This window comes from Eptatretus burgeri, chromosome 3 (genome assembly GCF_056783735.1).
Source record: "Eptatretus burgeri isolate ZD-2024b chromosome 3, Ebu_testis_v1, whole genome shotgun sequence".
Taxonomy (NCBI): domain Eukaryota; kingdom Metazoa; phylum Chordata; class Myxini; order Myxiniformes; family Myxinidae; genus Eptatretus; species Eptatretus burgeri.
This window is the reverse complement of record NC_140963.1, coordinates 39,419,839-39,443,620: the sequence shown is the minus strand read 5'-3', so window position 1 is coordinate 39,443,620 and position 23,782 is coordinate 39,419,839. Positions and strand designations below refer to the sequence as shown.

Sequence of the window (23,782 nt, the reverse complement as noted above, 5' to 3'; positions counted from 1 at the left end):
GCCTCTGCCTCTGCCTTGACCCCATGCCTGCTAGCCCTTGTGTTTGCATTTGCCCCTGTTCCATCCATTACCATGTGTGCCAGGATCATCGCGCAAGTTGTGGGGACTGCCCTGCAGGCAGCACCGCCGACCATTGTGTTTGCATGTGTTGGTGCCCATCCAGTATTCTGCAGGGACTGCCCTGCAGGCAGCTACAACACGGGACTGCATTGAGCAGCCCGTGCACCGTGTTTTCCTTCCATCCATCCATCCATCCGCTCATTTTTGTGTTTGCTTGTGTCAGTGCCCACCCAGTGTTCTGCAGGGACTACCCTGCAGGCCGCACAGAGGGACTGCATTGGTGCAGCCCGTGCACCGTTTGTGTTCATACCTGCATTTGTTTCATGAGCCAGAGACTGCATTTGGGCAGCCTGGCTCCCCGCTTCAAAAATGGCCTGTGGGATGGCATATGGTATGCCGGGTTGGGGTGAGTTGCCTCCAGCAGCTGAATACATGAAAAAGGTTCTGTGACAGACAACGGGGCCTTTTGAACAGGCTCCGAAGACATCCGACCTTCAGCTGCGGGGGCGCTCACCCTCACAAACTGTGAATAGCATTTGCCATGCCCTTTTTCCCCCACAGAGTCCAGCAGTCCTGGGCCATGGTTTCGTGTAAAATGTATAAGGTAAAATTGTAAATAAGTTTTGCTCCCCCTGCATGTTTGTCATCGCACCAGCAATTGTAGATAAGTCGTCTGTATGAGTAAGTTTGTTTCGTTAGAGACACAGCCCATAGGTTATTTACTTTTGGGACACGGATGCACCAAATGTCGCACTCAGGGATCCGAAGGTAAATCGTACTTGGGGAGAACTTGCACATAAAAGCAAACGAAAATTTGATGACTCGGGACGAGTCTGTAAAAAGGGGAGGGGGTAGTGTTACGGTTGTGGAAATTCACAGAACACCATTCAGGTTCCCCGAAGATCAGTTATGTCGATAAGTGTGTGTCCAGATTAGATTTCCCCACCAATGTCGAAAGGGCGTTATTCGTATGCCGGCTGTGAATCTTGAGGTAGTATTATTCTTTTCTATCTTTATTTGAAACAACATCCCCTCACCACCTTCTCCACAACCACCAACATCTCTTTCAAACAAACAGCATCTCTTCAACGACACCACTACACCCATGCCACCTCCACCACCACAACGACATCTCAACAACCACGCCATCCCCACCACAGCGCCAACCACACTGCAAAATCGACATCTCAACAACCTCGTAAATCTCCACAACACACCAGCCCTCCTCTACAAACAAAAGCAATGGTTAAGAATAACCCAATACTCCAAAGAGAGAACAACTCAATAACTCCCGCTCCAATATCCCTCAAAACGGGTAAACAGAAGTGACGGTTACTAAACGTATGAAAACCTGATCACTCTCCGGGAATTTTCCCCCGCGCGCCGAGAAGGGAGGGGCGAATGCCCCGGGGTGATAAAGGGCCGCGCTGGAACGCCGAGAACGAGAGTGGGCGGTTGTCGAGCTGATGAGAGTCTCTCTCCTCGGTCTCCTTGGCGAGTCAGTGTGGAGAGCACCAGAGTTGAGCGTTGGAGTCCGGAGTGAGTGGAATTGGACAGAGGAGCTGGTGGAGTCCAGTCGAGTGCGGGCAGAGACATCGAGGGTCGCCCAGCGAGTCACCAAGAGGGTGGCAGGTAACCTGCACGGTCTCATGGAGCTCCTTCGGTCTCCCAAGCTCCGAGGAACATTAAAGGCTTACGGGCCGTTCTCCCTTTTCATTTCTGGGGTTTTTGCATGGAAGTCTGTGGTGCCTTGTCCTTTAATTAGGATTGTTATAAGTACATGTACATACTGAGTAAACAACGGCTGTAGGAATTTTTGCTGGTGTCCTATCCCCATCCCCCCCACCCCCCCCCCCATTGCTTCATTGACTGCATGTGTGTACAATAAATGCCCCCATTGAATATTCACTTGCTCGTTGCGTCCCTTCCTCCATTGAACTACAATAATTGCGTTCGGAGAAAATAGCTGGTTTTTAACACCGATAAGATAATGGGGTCCAACAGGGCTTGGCGATAACAGACCGCTCGGCAATCGCAGATGGAAAGAGCTGCTTAAAGCGGCTCGTTTCCAAGCAGGTCCTGTTGAGGTGCAACCTCTTGGTAGTCATCCGTGCGAATAATTAGGTAAATCGACAATTCGGCGATCGACCCTGTAGCGTGGGCAGAGCATTGACAAGGTTGTGGTGTGGTTAACAACAACCGTAGCTGGATTTCGGCGTTCATCCGAAAGCTGCGACTGGATTGCCACGTTCGGCGGGCGCAATTAGCTAAAGGCGGTCGCCCGCACGCCGGAGTGGCGAGATCCACAACAATATATACAGTCATGTGCCGCTTAACGACGTTCTGGGCAACGACGGATCGCATATATGACGGATCTGCCAGCTCTGAAAAAAAATGTAACAAAAATTCCTATCGCCGAGTGATGTAGCCTTGTATAAAAATAGCACATACAATTATGTGCACTGTACAGTACATAATACCTCATAATGATAATAAACGACAGTGTGGCCCTGTTATAATGCGATCGTTGAGGTCCATAAAATGTCATCGCGAAAAAAACAGGATCGTGCTAAATCGGGATTCAAGGAAATCAGCTTTCAAACTGAACCAGTGTTTGCACGTTTACCTTCTAGCAAGTAAATTACCTTTGAATTGAAGAAGTCCGCGAATAAATCATTGTTCTTAGTCGACAAGAAAACACAAATTTATATTTAGTGAAGCTATTTATGTTGTTAAAACAATCGCACTGTCCGAATATATATATATATATATATATATATATATATATATATATATATATATATATATATATATATATATATATATATATATATATATATATATATATATATATCACAATTGACAGGTGCTCGTTTCTTCATTTGTAAATTATAACATCGATGCAATGATTACGTATTTATAAAATCCAAACGCTAATTATTCACCTTTCTATAATCGATGCGAGAGGAGATTGTAAGCTGTTGCTAACAACACCGATGGCAGTCATGAACAGCACAAAGGTAAATCTAACGTGTCTTCCGTCTCTCTTGGATGTGTGTTACAATTGCCGACAGTATTCAGTACAGTAACATGCTGTACAGGTTTGTATCTGAGGAGCAATAGGCTACACCATATAGCCTCGGTGTCTAGGTTTGTGTAAGTATGATGTTCAAAAACGAAAATGAAAAAAAAAAATGATGTTCGCACAACGACGACGTCGCTTAACGACGCGTTTCTCAGAACGTAACCCCATCGTTATGTGGCACATGACTGTGTGTGTATGTATATATATATATATACATATATATATATATATACATATATATGGTGTCCCAAAAAAATATACAACTTTTAAAATGCCTCATTTGACCCTAAAAAAGCAGTAATTTTGTCAGTAATGCTTCATTTCTTGTTGCAGAGACCCTGAAGTTTATTTTGATACCAAGCAAGCGCCAGAAAAATGCCAAGACTGACCGTACAACAACAGACGAAAATTGTTGAACTTTGGCACCAGACGAAAAGTGTCATACAGGTGCAACGTCTTTACTCGAGACATTTCGGTATCCACTTGCGCCATGCACCAAACTTTCGGACAATAAAGTGCACCATCGCAAATTTACCAATGTGGGAACCATCTGTGACCTTCACAAGGGTCACAGTAGTTGGAAGAGGACGGGTCGTAGTGAAGAAAATGTGGAAATGGTGAGACAGGCGGTCGTTCAGAGTCCAAAAAAAAAAATTGATTCGACGACTTTCTGCCGAGACAAACATTCATAAGAGCACCGTTCAGAGGATCTTCACCAAGACATTCATGCCTTTCCGTACAAAATTCAAACGTAAATGGTGCTTACTGATCAACAGAAACACAAACGACTAGACTTTGCAAATTGGTTCTCAGGAAAGTTAGAGGAAGATGCAGACTTCCTCAAAAAACTTCACATGACGGACGAATGCCATGCTCACTTGTCTGGGGAGGTAAACAAGCAAAACTTTCGGTACTGGGGAACGGAAAATCCTGGTAATGCATTAACTGAACTGGTGCCTCGATCTGTTCTCAAAGTCACCATGTGGGTGGCGGTTGGTTGGTATAGGATAATTGGTCCATACTTCTTTGAAGATGACCAGGGACGCACTTGCACGGTAAACCAGAGGAACTATCGCAAAATGATTCAGGAATTCTATCTGCCTGAGCTTCGTACTCAGGCCCGTAGGAGAAACAACCTGATCCAGATGAGAACCCAGTGGTTCCAGCAGGATGGGGCATCGCCCCATACAGCCAGGGAAACAAGGCTTTTTCTTAACCAACATTTTCAGCGCCGCTTTATCTCCCTCTACGAAGATGTTGAGTGGCCACCGTATTCCCCTGACCTTACTTCTCCAGACTTCTTCTTGTGGGGTATCTCAAGGACAGGATCTATGGAAACCCTAGGCCTCAGACTCTTGATTAGCTGAAGGAAAACATCCACCGAGAAATCAAGAACATTCCTCAGGAAGCGTTTCCGAAAGTGATGGAGAACATGACAACGCGTTTGCAGGCAGTGATCGGACAACGTGGAGCCTACGTCGAACATGTGGTCTAAAAGAAAACGACAATTCTTTACCAAAATTTAAATTTTGGTGACAATTTTGACATTGATACAATAAACTACAACCTTTCAGCTTTCTATCCAGCCATATATCTTTTTTAAAAATGTTATGACCATCCTCTTTGCAGATGAAAAGTTGTATATTTTTTTTGGGACACCCTGTATGTATATATAAATATATAAATATATATATATATATACATATATATATATATATATATATATATATATATATATATATATATATATATATATATATATATATATATATATATATATATATATACACACATATATCTATATTAATATTTCGGCACGCCCCTTTTTTGTTCCACCATCAGATTTTTGTTACTGCATGAAATAAAACAAGCTTTGACATATATAGTAATGATATTATTGTCTTCCTTAAGAGGCCCCCCAAAATTTGTTTTGAAGGGCCTCTTAAGGAAAAAAATTATGGTAGTTAAATCTTCTTATAATCTATATTAATATTTCGGCATGCCCCTTTTTTTGTTCCACCATCAGATTTTTGTTACTGCATGAAATGAAACAAGCTTTGACATATATAGTAATCTGATGGTGGAAAATCTGATGATGGAACAAAAAAAGGGGTGTGCCGAAATATTAATATAGATGATATTATTGTCTTCCTTAAGAGGCCCCTCAAAATTTGTTTTGATGATTACGGTAGTTAAACAGTTCATGTTCTCCATTTGCAAAATGGGAGGAATTATTGCACAAAAAAGAAATAAAAATGTTTCCCATTTTTTAGAGGACCACCAAGATGAGTTCGTAAAACCTTTTGTAAAGTATGTTATTATTAATCACTATACGCCATAGTAAATTGCTCATGTTATTGAGCTGTCAATAAGCTATCAATCATAGACATATAATAAACTCACTTGAGTATTCATATCTCTATTTCAATGCGTAATATCAAGCGGTACCTTCATGGTGACCTAATAAAACCGGTCTCAATGTCCGTCCGTCCGTATATCTGTTCACAATCAAACCGATCATGATGCATTTTAAGGCTTTCCAGGAGCTTTGGAGAGATTACCTACACTCCCGCACAGTGCTGTTTTTATTATTCCTACTGCACTTCATTAGAACATAGATCGTGGATGGATGCGCAGATCCCAGGAGAACAACTATAGCTGTACAGAACAATTCATATTATCGATGGATAAAAATGATATTTACTTGATATTATAATAAATTGTTTATTTAAAATATCTTCAAATTTCGTGAGTTTTTAGTTTGTTGTGAAGTATTAGGTCCTCGGGTCTCCGCATAGTGGCGTACAGGCTTAAGTCGTACTTCTGTTTACTACCGTAGAAAATCACAGAACCATCCGATCGACATGCTGTTAACAGTTTCAGAATCAGCTAAAATCTACAAGATATGAATATGTAAACGAAACTGATCCGGCCTTTTGGATCACTTTAAAGTAGGGTGCCCTGTAATTTTAATGCGCTCTATGGATCCTCAGCAACTCACGAATGGTACACGTTGTGTAGTCACTAAACTACGTGCTAATGTCATCGAAGTGGAGCTACTGTGGGACAGTCAAAGGGGAAAACCTGAATGATAATCAATGAATAAAAATAATATAATATATTGTTTAAAATACATTCATGCTATCTGTCTTTTACCATATGTTGCCAGTGACGCCCGTCCAAGACGGGCACCTTTACTAGTATATAATAGTCCAGAGATGATGATTGTCAATTTCAGACATAAAGTCGCCTGCCAGCAGGTGACGTCATTGGAACGATGACGGCAAACGTCGCCCAATGTCGAATCAAGAATTCGTGATATGTGGACCCCGAACAATAAAACCATCATCACACTTGAACCCATTGAGATCCCATTTTCATTTATGCTGAGGTGTTTGAGTATATGAAGGGTATTCTCACACGAAAAAAATCAGGATCATCGGTTTGGCTGGGGGGCGGGGGCCCAAGGTCAAAGGGCACCCCAAACTATAACTTTTTGAATTACTATTTCGGAATGATTTTACTTAAAGCAATTCGAAAGATCTCGCTTTTACGAGCATTTTGATACCAAGATCATCCAAATCCGACCACTACAACCTGTGATATGGCCACTGGAAGATTGTGGGTCAACCAGGGGCGCCCAAATTTGGGGGGCCCTAAAATCGGCCCCTATGGGCCCCCAGGTCTGAAAATTGACACATAATGTTTTACCGTGGATACAAACACTTGCACAAAAAAAGAGTGAAATCTGAGACGATGTGTCAAAATTTCGCTGAAAATGTGTACATTTGACATGGAACGGCCCGCGTGCCTGAACTTTGACCCAGATGTGGACCCCCAAGATGACCGAAAATTCTGAAAAAAAATGAGAAATGTTTTTTCTTGTATTCGAACACATCTGTCCTATCGCCATTACGTTTTTCAAACTTTCGTAAAATAGGGGGCGTTTGATGCACCCCAATAGAAAGATCCAAAGTTCTTCCACTTTTCCAACAAGACTGCCATTCCACGTGACCTATGATGTCATAATTATCAAAAAAAATTCCACATGAGTAAGTAGTCACTTTGATGGTGAAAATTTTGTCTCAATCCAATCACCTTTCAAATTTTTCACCTTTTGCTGCCTTATAGTCTGGAATTAAATTGCATCAAATCAGACTTTTTCAACCTTTATTTACACATCGTAACCCACAACTTCCAAGTGAAAAACAAATTCCACAAATTTCAGAAAATTAATTAAAAGCGCAAAACGAGAATATCTTGGTTGGATAGTTGTCCACCCTCTTGAGTTATTACTTGGTGGAAGCACCTTTGACAGCAATTACAGCTGTAGGTCTGTTGGGATAGGTCTCTACCAACTTTGCACACCTCGATTTCATGGGCAATATTTGCTCATTCTTCTGTACAAAACTGTTCAAGCTCAGTCAAGTTGCGTGGGAAGCATTGATGGACAGCAATCTGCAAGTCATGCCACAGATTTTCGATTGGATTTCGGTTGGGGCTCTGACTGGGCCACTCAAAGACATTTATCTTTTTGTTCCTGAGCCACTCCAGTGGAGCTGTGGCTGTGTGCTTCGGGTCGTTGCATGCTGAGAGGCGAACACAGGTCATAATTTCAGTTTTCTTGCAGAGGGCAGCAGGTTCCCTCTAGGATTTCTCTGTATTTTGCTCCATCTCCCCTTCTATCCTGACAAGTGCCGCAATCAGTGCTGATGAGAAACGTCCCCATAACATGATGCTGCCCCCACTATGCTTCCGAGTCGGGATGGTGTTCTTTGGGTGATATGCTGTGTGGGGTTTGTGCCAAATTTAACATTTTGCATTTAGGCCAAAAAGTTCCATCTTGGTTTCATCAGACCACAGAACTCTTTTGCCACATTGCTTCAGAATCTCTGGAGTGTTTTTTTCCATACCTCAAACGGGCCTCAAGGTGGGCTTTTTTGAGTAATGGTTTTCTTCTTGGCACCCTACCATACAGGCCAGGCTGGTGGAGTGCTTGTGACATTGTTGTCACATGTACACATTGACCAGTCTTTGCCATAAAGGCCTGTAGCTCTTTCAAAGTTGCCATTGACCTCTTGGTGGCCTCTTTGATCAGTCTCCTCCTTGCTTGGCCATCCAGTTTGGAGGGACGGCCTGATCTAGGCAAGGTGTTAGTGGTACCATACGCCTTCCACTTCTTAATGATTGTCTTGACTGTGCTCCAAGGGATGTCCAAAGTCTTTGAAAGGTTTTTATACCCATCCCCTGATCTGTGCCTTTCCACAACCTTTTCCCGGAGGTCTTTTGAAAGGTCCTTGGTGTTCATGGTTGAGTCTTTGCTGTGAAAAGCACTAAACAAGAGTGGAGACCTCCAGGAACAGCTGATTTTATTATCCCCCGCCACGTGGCGGAAGGGGGATATTGTTATCACCGTCTGTCCGTCTGTCCGTCTGTCCGGCTGGGCGTCAACATTTATAGCTGTGAGTGCGATAACTCATAAACTGTTCGCCATATCGATTTGAAATTTGGGTCACACATGTACCACCTGAAAAGGAAGAACCTTGTTGATTTTGGGCGTGGCCAGATCCAAGATGGCCGACTTGGGCAGCGTCAACATTTATTGCTGTGAGTGCGATAACTCAAACTGTTCGCCATATCGATTTGAAATTTGGGTCACACATGTACCACCTGAAAAGGAAGAACCCTATTGATTTTGGGCGTGGCCGGATCCAAGATGGTCGACTGGGGCGGTCCGTCCATCGGTCCGTCCGGCTGGCTGGCTGGCATGGCGTCAACATTTATAGCTGTGAGTGCGATAACTCATAAACTGTTGGCCATATCGATTTGAAATTTGGGTCACACATGTACCATCTGAAAAGGAAGAACCCTATTGATTTTGGGCGTGGCCAGATCCAAGATGGCCGACTGGGCGGCCATCTTGAAAAAAATGTTTTTTCGCCATATCGATTTGAAATTTGGGTCACACATGTACCACCTGAAAAGGAAGAACCCTATTGATTTTGGGCGTGGCCGGATCTAAGATGGCCGACTGGGGCAGTCCGTCCGTCCGGCTGGCTGGCTGAGCGTCAACATTTATAGCTGTGAGTGCGATAACTCATAAACTGCTCGCCATATCGATTTAAAATTTGGGTCACACATGTACCACCTGAAAAGGAAGAACCCTATTGATTTTTGGCATGGCCGGATCCAATATGGCCGACAGGGGCAGTCCGTCCGTCCAGCTGGCTGGCTGAGCGTCAACATTTATAGCTGTGAGTGCGATAACTCATAAACTGTTCGCCATATCGATTTGAAATTTGGGTCACACATGTACCACCTGAAAAGGAAGAACCCTTTTGATTTTGGGCGTGGCCGGATCAAAGATGGCCGACTGGGGCGGCCATCTTGAAAAAATGTTTTTTGTAATAAATGGAAAACCGCTTATTTAATTTCAATTATTTTTCAATGGCGGGGGATTCCCCATCTCTGATGGTATATTTTTCTGAAATATTCAGAACCACTACAATTTAACACAGGTGGTGGCCAATTAACTTGGTGTGTGATTTTGAAAGTGATTGGTTACACCTGAGCAAATTCACAAATGCGATTATAATGGTGGTGGACACGTATCCAACCAAGATATTCGACTTTTGCATTTTAAAATAATTTTCTGTAATTTGTAGAATTTGCTTTTCACTTGGAAGTTGTGGGTTACGATGTGGGAAAAGTCTGATTTAATGCAATTTAATTCCAGGATATAAGGCAACAAAAGTTGAAAATCTTGAAAGGGGGTGTTGACTTTCTCCAAGTACAATATAAAAATGTATGCATGTATGTATGTATGTATGTATGTATATATATATATATATATATATATATATATATATATATACATTATATTTTATTATTACATGTATATACATTATATATCTATATAAAATGTATAATATATATTGAATATATATCTATATGTATTTTAAAAATTAATTTAGATTTAGAACCATGAAATATTTTCACCAATGATATCTCTTCGGTGAAGGTAGTGTATTTAAAAAACGTGTGTCTCCTTTGAATTCACATGAGGATGACTGATGCATGTTGCAAGTCCTCGGCTTGAGTTTGCAAGATTTGATAGCACCATCTTTCAAAGATGATCTTCTACCGGCATTCATCAGTTTTTCACTTCATTCGAAGTGTGGGATGAGCCCTCATTTCAGTTCAACCGAGCAATAACCACCCTGATCCAAATACGGATTGACATCAGTCGTGGACCATTGTGGACTGGATTAATCTACAAGACATCTCCCAAAATGATCGTTCGTAAACGCAAGGTTTCGCTTCAAGCGACGCAAGATCTCTTGTTGGTTGGACTACAACACACTGGGAATGCTGCCTATTATAAATGAACGCGACGCACCCGGGATTGTGGCAGTGAACAAACAAACACAGCAACACACCGAAGCATCGCCTCGTCCCCGAGCTCATAAAACTTGATCTCCTCGGTGAAAATGTCGAAGGGGACGTTTGCTGGTCTTCGTACGCGCCCTCCGGACTGGTAGTAGTACAGGATGGCGTCGAAACTCGGCCGGTTACGGTCGAAGAAGTACTCGTTGCGAAGAGGGTCGAAGTACCGCGACCGACGCTCGGGGTCTCCAAGCAACGAGTCCGGGAACTGTGCCAACGTTCTCAGCTGGGTCTCGAACTTCAAGCCGGACACGTTGATCAAGACCCGCTCGTAACCCGACGAGACCGCGACCCCTGGTGCTCTGTTGTTGTCTTCGTCGTCATCGTTTCCCTCTTCTGCCGCCTCGCAGGCACCGGTCTCGTACGGCTCCGAGGATGCCGCGGCGTCTTCTCCTGACGCGACCGTCATGGCGAGCGAAAGACAAAAAAAAAAAAATAAATAAATAAATAAATAAATAAATCTGGTCACGTTTCAAAAGCGAATCGGTCTGCAAATGTCTGCAATCGCTGCGAGAGGACAAAACAAAATCCTGTTATTCGGAGGATAAATTGCGACGAAAAAAATTCCCCTCCGACTGTTCATGGGAATTGCATTAACGATCGCCGCGTCACACGAACCTCTTCAGACGAAGAAACGGACGCGCGCCGGGACACCCTGTTGCCGCCGATCCCGCTCGCCGGCTCCGCTGCGCATGCGCATTCGGCTGCCTTTCAATTAATTAATTACTAGAGCCTCGCGCGGGGCGCTTGAAAAGTTCGCGTCATTTTATTATCCCACCTCACCGCCTCCCGGAGGGATGGGCGGGATATTGTAATGGTCCGGTTTATCTGTCTGTCTGTCTGTCTGTCTGTTAGCAAACACTATCAAATTTAATCCACAGGTGGGCAATGAACCTTGGACGACCCCATTAACTTTTGGGTCCAATTGGATCAAAGGTCAAGGTCAAGGTCACGAAAAGATCAAAATCGTTTTTCGCTCATAACTTCGTCAAAAATGATCTGATTTACTTCAAACTAAGCTTCTAGTGAACCTTATTCTATTTGTCACTTATAATCCTACCCATTCCTATAGTGAAAAAATGCATATTTGTGAAGATCGGTAGGGTCCGAAGTTTTGGGGGTCATGGCCATCGGTCAAAATTACAAATTTTCCATTAAAACTAAAACATGGTTACGAAAATACAACTTTACGGGTAAACTGCTGGCTCAAACACGGTCAAATTGTATCCACAGGTGGGTAATGAACCTCGGATGACCCCATTAACTTTTGGGTCCAATTAGGTCAAAGGTCAAGGTCAGGTCACGAAAAGGTCAAAATCGTTTTTCGCTCATAACTTCGTTAAAAATGGTTTAATTGACTTCAAACTAAGACTAAAATATTCCTTATTCTATTCCTTATAATCAACATTCAGGTTAAGGATGTATCAAATTTAAATTTGATCCCCAAAATAATTTTATGCCTTAAATGGGTGGGATTTGTTGTGCCTGGCACCACTTCTTATACAATTGTTCGACAAATAGCAAGTTCTTCTTTAAGTTGTTTTTATTTTTATATTTTTTTTCGTCCAATCTGCTTGTACTGTATGCACACACCAAAAAAAAAATTGATCAATCAGAATCTGCTTCACATTTCATCATAAATATTCATTAAATCGTTAAAAAGGTATCGTCGATTTGACCGGTGGGGGTGGGGGGAGGGGTGATCGGATTCAGGAAAATCGAGTTACGAGACCATTCGGCCCATCATGCCTGCACTGCACCAGCGCAGGCATATTATATACTAGAGAATTGTAGTGAATCTGGTGCATCTGCTGTGTACGAACTCTTCTTAGATATATTCAATGAGTGCTTGTTATAACGTACCTCGTGTTTCTAGGTTATAACTAGGGGAATTTTTTTGCAACTTTTGCAACTTTTTTTCACGCCATTCCCAGGGCCGGATTTAGACATGTGGTGGCCCCTGCGCAGCCTTCAGTAGTGGAGGCCCACCCTACCTTTGAATACTAAAAAGGTGACAAGACATATTTACAGTCATCCATAAAGTATATTTTTCAAGAACAAAGAATCTGAACTTCTATATAAAATAGAGAATAAGTTTTGATGAATATCTTATATCTGTTATAGATGAATATCTTATATCTGTTCCACTAACTACCAACTACCATTCAGGCACTCACAAATACAATTTTCCTTACAATTTTTTTTTCATGAAATATGTGAAGGCCCCCTGGTTGTGGAGGCCCCTGGGCAACTGCCCAGCTTGCCCATGCCTAAATCCGGCCCTGGCCATTCCCATGTCGCGAAACGCAAAGATATCGCTTTCTTTTTGCCTGAGGTTGCAGTGCAACTTTTTTGCAACTTTTCCTCGTTAGTTCAACTTTGCAACTTTTCCATTATAAGCACAACTTCCGGCGTTAATCACACTTGAGTGGCGATAAAAAGAACATTTTGATCGAGTATCACCTGTGCATTGAATGAACTGACCTCCTGTCATGTGTTGCTGTGCTGTTCCTGCTTGCTATCAAGTTGTTATCTCTTAACTCCTTTTACTCCAATATTGAGTTTAATCTCTATTATAAGGACGTCAGCTTTACTTGCCAATTATGTCCAAGGAAGCTGCTTATTCTATTGCAAAGGTACGAGCCTATGCAGCAGAATTTTCAACTGAGTTCGTAGTAACTTCTGGGAACAGTTTGTTCTGCAAGTTATGTTCTTCAGTCGTGTGCCACGAACGACGGTCCGGTGTTCTGAAACATCGCGACAGTACGAAACACACGAGAGCCAAGGATGCTGAAAAATGAACCTCAACAGACATTGCTGCTCGCTGAGAAAGTGAGCAAGGGACAATAATTTGTTGATCGGGGAGTTACAAGCTTTCTCTCAGCAGATATACCTCTACAAACTCAATAATCCGTAGGTGAAGTCACTATTTCAATTTGTAGGCTACAATGCACCTTCCGAGTCCTGTTGCCAATCGTGAGTGGTATCAAAGGCAGAGAAAGAAACATTGCGGATCCAGAACTTTCTCAAGGGGAAGAGCATATTTATGGTCATCGATGAAACAGAGGTGGCAGGCGTAAAGTACGTTAACACTCTCGTGGGCAATGTCAAATCACCAGAAAAGACTTTCCTGCTGCACTGCAAGCAGCTTCCAGCGTCGGTCAACTCACTGACAGCAATCCAGGCGGTGGATGATGCCATCAAAACGCTACAGTCTGATCAGTCGAATTTTCTTCTACTCTTGAGCAACGCTGCATGCTACATGGCTGCTGCTGGACGCCTCCTCAAGCAAATATATCCACGACTATTCCATGACACGTGTCCTGCGCATCTACTTCATAACTGCGCCGAAAATGTTCGAGCCCACTTCTCTGACATCGATAATCTGACTGCTCGGGTCCAGAGTGCTGTCGTCAAGAGCAAAGACCGTAAGGAGGAGTTCGCCACAGTTGGATACCCACCTCAACCCATCGTAACCCACTGTGCAAGCTGGTTAAATGCAGCTTTCTACTATGCTGACAATTTGCGAGAAGTCAAGAGAATCGTTGGGGAATTTCAAGGTGATGGTTTGCTTGTTACCGGAATGAAGGAAGCGATAGCATCAGAACACCTGGTGAAGGACTTGCTCGGTATCGATCGTGACTACAAGTGCCTGATTGAGCTGGTTACTAAATGCGAAAGTTCCACGTTTATGAATGATCTCTGATGATCTGAAATCTGAAATCTCTTTCAACGATCTGAAATCGCTCAGCTTCAGCAGTGATCCATGTGGAATAGTGTCTTATTTGGAGAGGCGTTTTTAGCAGAACTCTTACACTGAATGTGCTGACTGCCGAGCTCTCTCTCTCTCTCTCTCTCTCTCTCTCTCTCTCTCTCTCTCTCTCTCTCTCTCTCTCTCTCTCTCTCTCTCTCTCTCTCTCTCTCTCTCTCTCTCTCTCTCTCTCTCTCTCTCTCTCTCTCTCTCTCTCTCTCTCTCTCTCTCTCTTTCTCTCTTTCTCTCTTTCTCTCTTTCTCTCTTTCTCTCTTTCTCTCTTTCTCTCTTTCTCTCTTTCTCTCTTTCTCTCTTTCTCTCTTTCTCTCTTTCTCTCTTTCTCTCTTTCTCTCTTTCTCTCTTTCTCTCTTTCTCTCTTTCTCTCTTTCTCTCTTTCTCTCTCTCCAGATAACTCCACCCATTCACTATTTTTAGCTTGCAAACTTGTGCTATTGGTTCTCCCCTGGGTTGGGCTGCTTGATGTCACAGGTCACATGGTTTGGCAGCCACATTGGATTTACTCGAAAACTAATAAAATCTTCTCCAGAATGGCTGCATAGATCAAGGGGAAACTTCAAACACATGTTCCCAAATAACACACATGGTGCTTTTTTAATGCTTAACTGATGTACCATGATCAGAATTTGTCAGAGAGTTCATAATAATGCTTGCGAAAGGATGCCGTTGCATTCAATAAGAAGTGTGCATGTATTAAAGCTGCTACTTCATAATATTAGTCTCTCTTTCGTCCATTAATTCTGCACCAAGTTGCTCAAGTTAATGCTTGTAGAGAGAGGCTAGATCTGCAAGCTTAAGTATAACTGGATCCATCCCTTCACTGGTGGCCTTCTTATCGGTGATGTAGACAACAAGTTCTGAAAAGGCAAAGGGATACAATTCCTTGCCAGCTGAGCTTTTTGAACTCTACTCGAGCTTAAGGACATTAAGATGGCCTCACTCTCTGTTGTATAATGCTGCTAAGCAGGCAGGATGATATTTAAAATTTGGTGCCACAGCATCCCCAGCACGAAGCTTTGCGAGGAGCCTTCCATCGCTTAGATTCCTGGCACACTGATTAACTCTCATTCAGTTTTATTGTCATTGCTTGTCTTAAAGCTGATGTCAGAGCCTCACTATCACATAAAAAGCACATTGATAATGCTCGGGAGTGCTGAGAGGTTTTTTGCATCTTGCTGGAGTTCTCTTCTGTGTTTGCAGCAGCAGCAGCAGTCATTCTCTTCTGGGCCCTTTCTCGCTTTGTGTTGTTGAACAGTAATCTACAGCTTTGATGATATTTTGTGCTGCTTCATGTCAGAGTTTTCTATGCCATCACCTTCATCTCGTCTGGCTGGATTCAGCACAATTGCTGGAGCGTTGATAGCATAAAACAATCGTAAAAAAATTCATAAAAAAAAATTCAAAAAAAAAAATAAAACAATCATAAAACAATCGTAAAACCTTTGTGTTCTGCTGACAGAGGCAACATTTGCTCCAGTTAGTTTTCTGTCTTGAATTGGCTTGTGTATCCATTTTTGGAGACGAGTAAACCAATAGGTCAAGGCCGAGGTTTACGCTTTTACCATATATGCACTTTGATTTGTGGTATACAACTAAGTTTTTGCATTTTCCCAACACCTAACCCAATATGTTAACAAATGCCATTTAAATCCCGTACGATCTGTGCAGCATCCAGATAACTAAAACCCCGTTATCCTTGGCTCGGCTCTCCCGTACTGGCACATCCTGTCGATTAGGTGCGGCTATCTTACCTTTGAGGGGTTGATTAGATAGCATTTGGGATACTAACTCTCAGTTAGCTAAGATTGAGCCCCAAGCTAAGTTGAACAATAGTGAACTGTCACCAGTGTGCCCTGGTAGTGCATGACATTCACTCTTCTTTGGTCCATCTCAATCGATCCATGGCTGTGATTGTCACTCACAAGTGACTACATTTCTTAACTAAAGAATGCTTTGTACACCTTAATATTTGGAGTTCGACGTACTCCCTCACACACAGAGATACTCCATGCGCTACCTTCACCTAGTTTAGTCCGGGAGCCAACTCTGTGTACCGGGATGTGGCCGTCGCTGTGCGCTAACGACTACTAGGAGCCACAGGTGAGAGTTGGGTGAGTAGCAAGGACCAGTGTAAGTATAGTTCATCCAAAGGATGTGGCTGACTGATAAAACAAAGGTACTACCTCTACTACTGTAACCCCATACACACCATTTGTCTATAACCTAAAAAAATAGGCGAGTTTGATTGTGTTATGCAACATGTTGTTCTATAACTTCCAGAAAACGGCAAAATGGTGAGTTGGAGAGCTCTATAGATATAAGAATCAGTTTCAGCATGCACTAAAACATGAGTTTATACCAAGATCCCTTCATTTGGACAACTCTCAATTTCTACAACGAAAAGTTGCATTTTTGGAGCTAATTGGTGGACATCTTTAAAAAAAATGACCACCATATTGGAATTTCAAGTGGCTGGCACTTTTTCCTTCAAAAGTGACCCAAATAGAATATTCGTACCTATTTCCCTGCTTGTATCACCCTTTGAACGATTCTACCAAAAAATCACTCTTATCGACTCCACTAATATCCTTTTTCTCAAGACTGTGAAGTGTTCCAGGAACTCTCTAGTTCATAAAGCATTTGACCAAACTGTGCATTACATTGAGTCTTTCTGAAATTAATCCATGGAATTGATGCTACAGAAGACGAACGAACAGGATTTTATATGATACTTTCCAGAATATCATGTAAGGCAGACAGATGTAATCACCTTTTCAGCTGTTTGTTTTCCATTTGGCTCTTTGTATGATCCACATAGTCTCAATAATCCTGTTTTTGCCCGTTTGTGCATGTTAGTGACTTTATTTTTCCAACAATATCTGCAAGCTGAAAAAGGATAAAGTTATAAAACTTACGAAATTTGGTGGAGAGGTTGGGTGTGTGACAAGGACAAAATTATTAGATTTTGGTGTAAGATCCGGATCTGGATCCGGGTACTATAACTTTTAATTAAAGTGATTCTTCACTATTGAGAGATAGGACTAAAAACTATACATATATATATATATATATATATATATATATATATATATATATATATATGTATATATACATATATATATACATATATATTACTAATAAAAGGAAGTGTGTGTAGATCAACTGGGATGTTGGTGAAAAGGGAAACCCCATCGAAAGATACCATCATCTCATCATTTGGATTCCAACCTCTCTTATCCTTTGGATAAATTCACCACTATTCATAACCGTTTTATGAGCCTTTCCTCCAAGTCTGCCAATGATACGTGCTAGAAAGCCTGACAATCGGTAAGATAGTGCATTGACGAAGGACACGATGGGTCTCAGAGGGACATTGTCTTTGTGGATCTTGGGAAGACCATACAGTCTGGGTGCAGAACAATTGCTGCAGGAAAGCCAATTGCAGTCCTGGTTTGCAAGCCTGCCTGCTCGTTTTAGCATGGACAATCGAGTGTTCAAGGACCATTGTTGCTTTGAAGTTGGGTCATCAGGTCATTTTTGATAAGTTGGACATAACCACACAATACACACCTCTGATGCAAATGACGAAAACTGGATGGTGCAAACGGCTGGATAAGGTGAGCAACAAACAACACTCAATCACAAAAATCAAATCCACATGTGCACAACACCCAACGAGAACCCCAACACTTCCACAACCAACACCTAATCATGCCCAACCACCAACAAGCGCACACATTTGCTCACCCACACACATACAGCACCAGATCACGTGTTAGTAAAAACAAAAAAGAGCAGAGCACCACTTCGATGGTGTGCTTTGACGTTTGTTTTTGCTTTTGCAAAATAAAAAATAGCACCGCAAGGCGGGTGTAACCCCTCAGCCCCTTGACCCAAACCAATTTCAAGATGGAGGTCATATTGAAAATCGCAGCACACCCATTTTCGAAAGGAACCTTCCTCTACTCAACCCCAACACACCCAGCAAAAATGGATTTAATCGGACAAGGCGTTCTCCCCAAAATTGACAGAAACCAATTTCAAGATGGCTGCCCTTGCCGCCATATTGGATATCGGATTGTGCTGTATATAGAAAGGAACCTTCCTGTAACCACCCCCATTATACCCCCATGAAAATAAAATCAATCTGTCAAGCCGTTCTCAAGTTATTGTCCGGAAACCAAATTCAAGATGGCTGCCCGAGCCGCCATATTGGATATTGCAGCGCGCCCATTTTCGAAAGGAACCTTCCTCTGCTCAACCCCAACATACCCTGCAAAAATGGATTTAATCGGATAAGGCATTCTCCTCTAAATTGACGGAAACCAATTTCAAGATGGCTGCCATGGAGGCCACATTGAAAATCACAGCGTGCCCATTTTCGAAAGGAACCTTCCTCGACTCAACCCCAACATACCCTGCAAAAATGGATTTAATCGGACAAGGCGTTCTCCTCGAAATTGACGGAAACCAAAAGTTGACAGACGGATGGACGCCCGCCCGGACAACGCCTATGACTACAATACCCCTGAGCCAATTCGGGCTGAGGGGTAAAAAGCACTCCTCCATTTGACCTCGAGCACCAGCACGTGACCGGAAATGAGCGGCCGAATCAAAATAAAAACCGGACATGTGTTGAGGCGCGGGTCCATTGTGCCTGATGAAGCAAGCGGTTGCGAAGCCGGCGAAACGTTGCCTGAGACTGGGTCTGCTCTCGCTTTTTTGCTCAAATTAGCGGAGTCGATCTAGTTTTTTTTACTTTCTCTTGGAAGCGCCTTCTTCTTCTTCTTAAAAAAAAACAATTTATCATATCTATATTAATATTTCAGCATGCCCCTTTCTTTGTTCCACCATCAGATTTTTGTTCCTGCATGAAATGAAACAAGATTTGGCACATATACTCATGATATTATTGTTTTCCTGAAGAGGCCCCTCAAAATTCGTTTTGATGCATTTTCACAAACTCCAACGGATTCCATTCAAATTCGGTTCGATTATGGCTTTTGGTCCAACTTAGGTCATTGGCTATAAATTTTTTCCATAACACTTCCGATATTCGAAAAAATCGATAAATCGATATCCCTTATGGGATTTTCCATTCAAATCCACTCAGTTTAAGGCCAACGGGGGACGCAAATTTCCACTTTGCCCCGGGCGCTGTTTACCTCCGCTACGCCAAGCTGTTAGGGTTAGGGTTAGGGTTTGGGTTAGTGTTAGGGTTAGGGTTAGGGTTAGGGTTAGCTACCCTAACACTAACCCTAACCCTAACCCTAACAGCTAACCCTAACCCTAACCCTAACCGTTAACCCTAACCACTAACCCTAACTGCAACCCTAACGCTAACCCTAACTGCTAACCCTAACCGCGAACCGCTAACCCCTAACCGCTAACCGCTAACAGCTATTCAGGAAATTTGCAAGAAAGCCCGGGCAACGCCAGGCTTTATTGCTAGCCCGAGCAACGCCGGGCATTACGACTAGTAGATGTATATATTGTTGTGGGCCGGGGGTCGGTGGCGATAATGACCACTCGGTGGGGAAAGCTTGCGTCGTCTCCCACCAAACTCCCCGGAATTGTAGGCCGTCGCTTGGATAACTCCGCGAGCCGGTGGGTCGTCTAACCGACCATGGACGCTAATATCTCAACCGCGTAGCATAGGATCTATTTGTCTATAACCAATTTACCTCATTAACTACGCGATTTCGACTACTGGGGAAACCATGCCCTCAGCATGTCTTGCTCGAACCGGGTCACTCTACCAACTGCGGTAGAGTTCCAACTACCGACTACCAACTCCGGTTCGGGTGCAGCCAAGCGGGAACTGCCAAAGCCGGCCCGGCTATGATAGACCGATTACCGAGGATGAAACTCCGCCTAAACTCAGATTCAAACCATGCTGGACCAATTCAAGAAGGGACGGAAATGAACTGGGAACATTTCTAACAAGTTTTATTTACAGTAAATGAAGACACAAAGCAAGAATTAACGCGAATATGCAAGAAGTATTTACAATGATCCAAAAACACTAATTCAGTTCTACTTTCAAGACGGGCCCACATGCAGACACACACACAAATGAAAAGAAACCCAGAGTTCTTTATTGGACGCTCGCAGCTGAGGAGAGAGACAAGCTGGGGGTCAGATTTCGGATGGGTACCTGGCCGTCGGAGAATGGGGGTACTCCTTGCTGCTGCACCTGACAATGGTCACTGGTTTGGTCCCCATTCGCACGAGTGGAACTCGAGGTTAGTGGTGGAGCTCGGGTGGTGAATGGCCGGGGTACACGGAGGGGGGTCGGGGTCGCTCTTCCCTTCCTCGTAGAGGGCCAGCAGAGACACGTTCGCCACCTCAACGCCCACAAAAAAACTCTTCAAAATAACTTTTCAAAGACTCTCCAAGACCCCAATAAGACCCTCCAAGATCTCAAAAAGACCACCTGCCCCAGAGAGTACTCAGGAATTTTTTGACCTCCCTCAGTGGGGAGGGGCCCAGGTGAACACACCTCGCTGTACGCCTTTGATTGGACAGGTCCTACGGCCCACCTTTCCGTGGCGGGGCCTTGGCCCCTGCCGGGAAACCCCAGCCACTCCTCCAGGCGGGCCCACATTCGACGAGTAACAGTATCAACGCTGCAACGGCCCCTGCCGGCAAACCCCAGCCAGTCTTCCACGTGGGTTCATACTTGACGAGTAACAGTGTCAATGTTGCACAGGCCGTCATGCAAGAGTTAGAACGTTTGTGGAAGGAACGTTGGTGGAAGCGGCAAGGAACGGCTGCAAGACCCTGTCTTGGCAAGTCAGAGTGCTTGTGGACAGCGGGTGGGTAGTGGATCGTGATGGGGAATGGAATGGTTGTTGGTTGTTCGTTGGATGTAAAGATTTAATGACCTAACTAAAAAGAAATCGCAACGCACGCCTTTGATTCTCCCACTAGACAAAAGGAAAGGGATCTGACTACATACATACTTAACGACATAACTGACTTTTGGAACATCTGTATGTTGAATGCAAATGGTTTCCAGATCCGTAATTATATATTGTTACAAATTTGGAATTCAATTGCACACAACATACAGGTTCCCTTAGTCAGCTATGTCGATAAGTGCATGTTCCCTAGATAGCTCACCTTCCATTGTTTAAATGTTTTGAAATCGATTAGATGCGCTGCGGATCGATTTTGATAGTTAGGGAGCAAACAATGGAGATGTCCCTCCCCCTCTTCTGCGAAGAGGAAGAAGAACCCTGCGGTGACGTCAACAACTCCCTCCCACTCGTGGTTGAGCTGGGGGTGGATCACGAGGGCATGAGTCACGCCGGGTGCGGGGGAGGGGGTGCAAAGGATAAAGAGGACATCTTTTCTTTGTTCAAAAAGAGTTCGTGGGAGTCCGGTGGTAGGGCTGAGTTCGTGGGCTGAGTTCGTGGGAGTCCCGTGGCAGAGTTCGTGAAGAGTCCCGTTCTGAGTCCCGTGTGCAGAGTTCGTGTGCTGAGTACCGTGGGAGGAGTAAGCTTTTTGCTTCGGAGAGAGCAGTCGTTCAGCACCCGTCGGGTCCTGCTTGGCTTGCTTGGCTTGAGGCCTTCGGAAGCTTTTTGCTTCGGCTGGCTCAATGAGCTTCGGCTGCTCCTTTGTTTTGGAAGGAACTTGAGCCGGTTGTTCGGCTTGAGCTGCGAGTGGAGGCTTCTTCCTCTTCTTCTTGGTTCGTGGAGCTTTTCGTTCTCTATTTTGTTTCCCGGCTTGGTGCGACGCATCGGCCTCTTCTTGGAGTTAGATCCTCGGGGAAACTACGATCGACAGGATGTATCGGCGCCTCATCTCACCGGCACGTGTTGAGAAGCACGGGAGGATTCGCGGGAGCTTGGGAAGGATCACGGCGATTTGCATCCAGCTCGCTCTCGCTGGAGCCCGGGTCCGGACAAGTTGAAGACCACACGAGGTGGAGAGGTTCGAGTCAAGCTCTGAGTTTCAGCTCACCTGTCCTCCGAGCTGGAGCTCGTGATTAAAGGCCTCAGCCACCGTTGTGTGTGTGTGTGTGTGTGTGTGTGTGTGTGTGTGTGTGTGTGTGTGTGTGTGTGTGTGTGTGTGTGTGTGTACGTATGTATGTACGTGTGTCCGTGGGCCTGTCTAATAAGTAGGAACTGCTGTGAAGTGTAAATGACTGTACATAATAAGTAGACAGTTGTAGTTCTTTTGTCGTGCTTTTGTTGCTTGTATAATTGCATACGTGTTTTGCCTTATTTAATTGCATAAGTTTCATTATAATAAATGTCCTTGTGTGAATGTAAACCTGCTCGTTTCGTCCATTCCCTCATTGACTGAACATTTCGTGTGTTGGGAGTTAGAAAGCCGTTGGTTTGCCGTAATAGGGGGACATTTGGACCGACGGTTCCCGGCGATTACGGCGCTCGGAATCGTGCACGGACAAGCTCGCCTCGGCGGTTTGTTCCGTATGAGATCCGTCGAGGGTGGAATACCCCGGTAGTTGGATCACGTGGGTATTTAGGTACATTGAAGATTGGCAATCGACCCTACCCCACGTGATCTGCCGATTGGCGTATTTCGGTTCTTGTACAAGGACCCTTCGCTCGGAGTTATCCGGGCGGCGATCTATATTTCGGGCGATCGGTCGGGCTGACTCGACTTGCGGCTCCGTTCAGAGCGGTCGGTTGGCGGCCGACCCCCGGCCAGTAACAATATATATATATATATATATATATATATATATATATATATATATATATATATATATATATGTATATATATATATATATATATATATATATATATATATATATCTCAAGTTATGGACAGATTCGGATGAAACTTGGTTTACAGGTTGGATGGTTTCAAGGACGAATTGATTTGACTTTCGTGAAGATTCAGATTCGGGTCCAGATACGAGATTATTTTTGTATTTTTAAATGATTCTTCACCATTGAGAGAGGGGGCCAAAAGCGATATATGGCATGATATTTCAAAATATTGTGGACGAGTTATGAGCAAACTTAGTGGATGAGTTGGTTAGGTGACAAGAACAAGCCCATTAGATTTTGGTTCATATCTGGATCCAAATCTGCCCTATCATTGGGATACAAAACGTAAACTGTTCAGCCTGGCGGATGTATGCGCTATACCAAGTACCGGTCTAGTTATCACAACTGCCAAATGTACTCTCTGCCATTCAGGAGATGGCAATGAGAAATGCATTTTTAAATGCACTTATATTAATGACGTAACCATTTTCAAAAAGAGATGCTAAGTTTTCTTGTGTAACACTACGTGGTATCGTGTTTTCTGAACTCTCTCGTGAATAAATGTGTTTATTTTGAAAATTCCAGATTGTTTTGATGGGTGAACTATATGTGACTAGAATTTGAGTGTCTGGTATAAAGTTAAAAAAAAAAAAATTCAACGACAGATGGATTAAT

General features: G+C 43.5%; 1 protein-coding gene across 1 annotated transcript in view; it reads right to left on the bottom strand.

The window, feature by feature from the left end:
• Nucleotides 1-11,268, bottom strand: part of LOC147029737 (potassium voltage-gated channel subfamily A member 3-like) — an 80,790-nt gene extending 69,522 nt beyond the window's left edge. The window contains exon 1 of the mRNA XM_085873011.1: nt 10,585-11,268. Coding sequence (XP_085729137.1) covers nt 10,585-11,000 — 416 coding nt within the window. The 5' untranslated portion in view covers nt 11,001-11,268. The remainder of the gene's footprint in view (nt 1-10,584) is intronic.
• Nucleotides 11,269-23,782: the final 12,514 nt, after the last annotated feature.